This window comes from Triticum dicoccoides, chromosome 7A (assembly GCF_002162155.2).
Source record: "Triticum dicoccoides isolate Atlit2015 ecotype Zavitan chromosome 7A, WEW_v2.0, whole genome shotgun sequence".
Classification (NCBI taxonomy): Eukaryota; Viridiplantae; Streptophyta; class Magnoliopsida; order Poales; family Poaceae; genus Triticum; species Triticum dicoccoides.
Window position 1 is genome coordinate 204,755,872 of NC_041392.1, and position 4,936 is coordinate 204,760,807.

The 4,936-nt window shown below is 43.1% G+C and overlaps 1 protein-coding gene across 2 annotated transcripts in view; it reads right to left on the reverse strand.

Annotated features, from left to right (window-relative positions):
• Positions 1 to 344: 344 nt before the first annotated feature.
• LOC119330641 (epoxide hydrolase A-like) overlaps positions 345 to 4,936 on the reverse strand; it is a 19,756-nt gene continuing 15,164 nt past the window's right edge. The window contains exons 2-3 of one of the 2 annotated variants that reach the window (XM_037603759.1): positions 1,565 to 1,800; positions 345 to 856 (exon numbers count right to left, since the gene is read on the reverse strand). In XM_037603759.1, coding sequence (XP_037459656.1) covers positions 607 to 856; positions 1,565 to 1,800 — 486 coding nt within the window. In that variant the 3' untranslated portion in view covers positions 345 to 606. The remainder of the gene's footprint in view (positions 857 to 1,564; positions 1,801 to 4,936) is intronic. The other variant, XM_037603760.1, reaches the window with a different exon arrangement.

A 4,936-nucleotide genomic window follows, 5' to 3' on the forward strand; every position in this document is an offset into this window, starting at 1 on the left:
GTCGCATTTACAAGATGAGGAAAGGCCGAAGCATGAAAAAAATCTTAGAGTCCATTCCCCTGCTCAAGCAAACAGCTTATGTGTTGCCAAAAAATCCATGGCATTGATCATCGTCAAGGCAAATATAAATGTGGTATAAACATAATCATTTGCAGACGGTTGAAAAAACAACCCTTCAAATTGTTTTCTTCACTTTCGGGTAGTTTGTCTCTTCACCAATGGCGCAACGGTTCATTATAAAAAAAACTTGACCAAGAGAGATTAGTGCCTTGTTTTTTGAAACAAGGAGCACCCCACAATCGGTTTGTATTAATTACCATAACAAATTTTTACGTTTGTTATTAGCACTTGTGGCTTGTTTTTAATTAACAAGGAATAACCCTTCCACTAGAAAACCAAGAAACAACCAAGGAAAACACCCTATGGAGCAGGTGTAGTGGGACTAAACATCACATATGATATAAATAGTGAAATTTATAGTAAAAACAATAGTTGCATGCATATATGTGTACATGTATAACATATTAATACAATGACCTGAATGTAAAGTTCCAACAAGCATGCACATTTTGACCTTATTCCAGGATGCATTTGATATACTTCATTTTAGTTGAATTTATTTATGAAGCTGATTATATGTGCACTAATTTCCTTTGGTTTTTCTTCATTAATGAAATGTGCGACATCCTTCGTTATCACCACATCATCCAGTAATGGAACAAACTTTTTGAAGCCTCCTTTGTTTATGAAATTTTGTGCGTCTGCAGTATTGTATGTTAGATCCAAATCACCAACAATGAACTTGGTTGGCACCTTTATCTCAGCTCCGGTCCATGGTGAAGTTAGATCCCATGTTCTGCACAGAAACAAACCAAATATGGTTGTTTAGACCACAACATTGTGTGGTGTCACTGAGTCATCCTAGACATACTTTTTGTGACTATTTCTTTGGGAGATCTAGAGTAATTATGTCTCTACGAGTGTATTGTGGATGACGTAGACCATTGATTTATAATAAAACTTAACAATGTGGCATTGTTACCAACAAAATAGAAAAGTATAAAGTTTTGCGCAAGTAAATGACAATATTAATATATCATGTATCGTAAATTACAACGTTTGCTCCATTATAGCAAAGGTGAATTTGCTTGTGAGACAATCTTTACAAACTTATGATAAATATTTCTTGGGACACCTTTTGGAGAAACCTTCTCTTATTCATTTAATCACCTCTAAATGAATTAATTATTGTTTTTGAAAAAGCAGAATTTATAGTATTGCGTATATTATTAGTTTTCTTATCTAGAACAGAATTCAAACATAATTGTGTATGTATGTACGTCATTTCAAATATTGATGATATATCTAATTAGAAATCCAACCCCTCTTTCTCCCAAAAAAACCCTATACCTATAAAAAATATCATTATGCAAAACATTTAAAGCCTTGAATCATATTTTAAGTTCAGATCCACATATTTACGTTAAGGTAATAGTTAATTATAATTATTCATAAAGTTAAAATCTAAAAGGAAAAGATTCCAAGGTAAGCAACTTATAATTACTTATTCAAAGCACGGTAGTAGTTCAATCCCCCGATGAAACCAGACTTGTCAAACTCGGTCGTGTAGTACTTGATGTCCTCCTCCGTGATCCAACTCGGCAAGGGCACCTCCTCATCTGGTGAGCCCCATCCGCTCTTCAGGATGAAAAGTGGGCCAGGAGTTCGATAAGCGAAAAACTTTCTTAGCACCAACTCTGTACCAAGGCGCCTAAATTCCGCTTCAACTGCTCCAGGCTCCTATAAATTAGATTTACAAGTAGCTCAATCATAATTTTTTAATGAAACTCCAGAGACAATATGAGAGTTGAAAATGAAATGACTTTAGTTAGTGCATCTTTGATTCATGTGATTCTCAAAAGCTAGCAATAGAATAAAACGTAGTATCACATTGTTATGTCATGTTGAACTCTACATGGCTAGAGAACTATAAGAATATAAAACAAAGAGTGTTTGGCAATATATAGATAATTAAAGGAAGTGTAATAAGTTGTTTGAGTCGATGGAAGGTTTCTCTAAAACATAATGCAATGCCATCCTTAGGATTTTTTGTTGGGGATTCCATGAATCCTAGGATTTAAACAACATACATGTGAAAATTCCTAAGGATCAAAATCCTCCTAATATCCTATGAATATCCTTTGAGGCAAAGATCCATTATAGCCTCGCCACACCAGAGAAGATGCCACATACGTGATAGGGGAATAAAACATTGCGTTCCTTTGTCACAAAATTACACAAGAGTCAACCAATCTTATGGAATGGTAGATTGATAGAAACAAGAAGTAGTAAATAGAATGGTAACTTGGAGAGTACCTTCATCACTAGCATGAAAACACTTTTAGCTAAGGAGGAATTTAATTATTTTTACATTGTACAACATGTATCTGTCTGATTCAATTATTAACTAAATTTTAGAACAAGTGTCAGAGTTTCATACGGACAGTGCCGTCGGGAGGATGGAGAGATTGTTCGAATGAGCGCATGCGGTATAATTGGAATGTAAGATGTTACAATGAGAGGATTTGCCCAGGTTCGGGACCTCTGGGAAGGAGGTAATACCCTACTCCTGCCTTGGTTGTCTTTATTTCCAACGGTGGTCGACAGAGATCTAAAGGATCGCTGGCGAGATCTTCTCTTGTGGTTATAACTCACCCTGCTGGTGGCTCAGGGTGGCATCCATCCTAGGGTTTTTTTCTCTCTTCTTTTTTCCCACTGCGCCTATCCTTAACCTTCGCCTTGTATACCGACATGGCTAGGGTTACATTTCTTAACTTGAGATGGGTCCAGGGTTGACTACTCGGATGGCCTCGTGTCACGATGTCATCAACATTCAAAATGTCATGGTGTCGCTTCGGGGCCGACGGTCAAGCCCATGTGCCTCTATAAATCCTGGGTAGCTAGGGCGAGTGAGCATAGGAAGCCTTGCCCTTATTCAGATGCTTTTGTTTCTTCCGAGCCAGTGGTGGCTTAGTTTTCAGTGGGCGAAGAATGACCAGCCGGGGGTTTGGAGTAGATGACTCTGATAGGTACCGATGAAGATAGGGCGGGCCTTCGCCCTCCCTCCCCACAAGGCACAGTGCTGGTGTTCTAGGATTCCCTCCCTCTATGATGTTTCTTGAACAGAACAATGTCGTTGTCGAGGGGAACATGGAGGCCTCCAATTCTTCCATGGCCATGCCCTCCGATCGCCTCGCCATGGACGAGGTGGAGAAGGAGGATTTGGGTATCTTATCTTACATGCTGGCAAACATGAATCCAAGAGTTGTACCTATGTCAAGGGAGGCCACCTGGCAGCCTAGAAGGAGAGGCATCTCTCTGGGCTTTCCTCGACAGTGTCCTTTGAGTAAAGTTTCTTCCCATGGTCTTTAGAGCATTTGGTTCCACACGAGTGTCAGCCTCTCAGGTGTTCATCGCCTTCACCGAATGGCTTGCCTGATTTGGGGGCCAAAGCTGCCCAGGAAGCCATTCCATTGTGTGTCGCACTCAAGCGCATTCAGCACATGAAGGATCTCCTCGCATATGTTGAAGCATAAGAGATCAGGGAGTACTCTCAGTGTGGAGCTGATGCTCTAGAGGGCAAGGTGAGCATGGCCTCGTCACCCTTCCCAGATGGGTCACCTAGCATAATCCACCGGGTGAGGACGCCATGGACGACAGCTGCTGACGAGTAGAATACAGTGTATTCAGTTGGCTCCCAGCTGGGGGAATCTAGCTAATGGCCCATTGTTGGGCATATCATTAATTCCTTTAGAGTATTGAGTGGCGTTTGGTAGGCCGACGAAGTCTGCCCCCAAACGGTGTCCTGTGGGTAACACCCTCACTTCTTGTCCGAGAACCGTTTCCTAAACCATGATGCATGAAGTCTCTCATGGGAGGGGTTCATCTTTCGACCCACGGGGTGCACCTCGTTATAACCCTTCACTCAGTGTGCCCGTAGAGTTGAGGACCCAATGGTCATCTGTCAGAACCCTATATGAACTGAAAATCCAACCTCATGTGGCTATATAGGGTTGTGCAAAAGATGAACATCATTCCCATTGTGAAAACGAGGCCTTCCTCCTTTGGCATGCCCAAGTGGTCATTTTCCTTGCCATTGTGTAACACCCCGGATATGATTTACCTAATATGTACTCCAACTCTTGCCGTTTCCGGCCTTAAGTTATTTTATTTTCTTGGGTTCGGGTTTTTGTCTCCGTGTGTTGTTGTTGTTGTCATGCATCTCATATCACGTCATCATGTGCATTGCATTTGCATACGTGTTCGTCTCATGCATTCGAGCATTTTCCCCGTTGTCCGTTTTGCATTCCGGTGCTCCGTTCTCCTCCGGTGGTCATTTCTACCTTTCTTTCGTGTGTGGGGATTAAACATTTCCGGATTGGACCGAGACTTGCCAAGCGGCCTTGGTTTACTACCGGTAGACCACCTATCAAGTTTCGTACCATTTAGACTTCGTTTGATGCTCCAACTGTTAACCGAGGGACCGAGAAGGCCTCGTGTGTTTTGCAGCCCAACACCCCTCCAATTTGGCCCAAAACCCACCAAAACCCTCTCCATCATCTAGAGCGTTCGATCACGATCGCGTGGCCCAAAACCGCACTCCATTTGGAGCTTCCTAGCTCCTCCTACCTATAAAACTAGCACCCCCTCCAAAATTCTCCTTCTCCTTCCCCCGAAACCCTAGTCCCCTTCGTCTCCACGCGCCGGCGGACATTTTTCCATCCGTCCGGACATGACCGCCGCCCTTACCGTGCCACGTGTCGCTCCCTGACTGGGCGAGCCGCCGCGCCCACTTCGCTGCCCCACCGGCCCGTCGAAGCCCGCCGCAGGCCCTCCCGGCCCGCGCCCCGATCTGCTCCGTCCCGCGCCTCGCGCC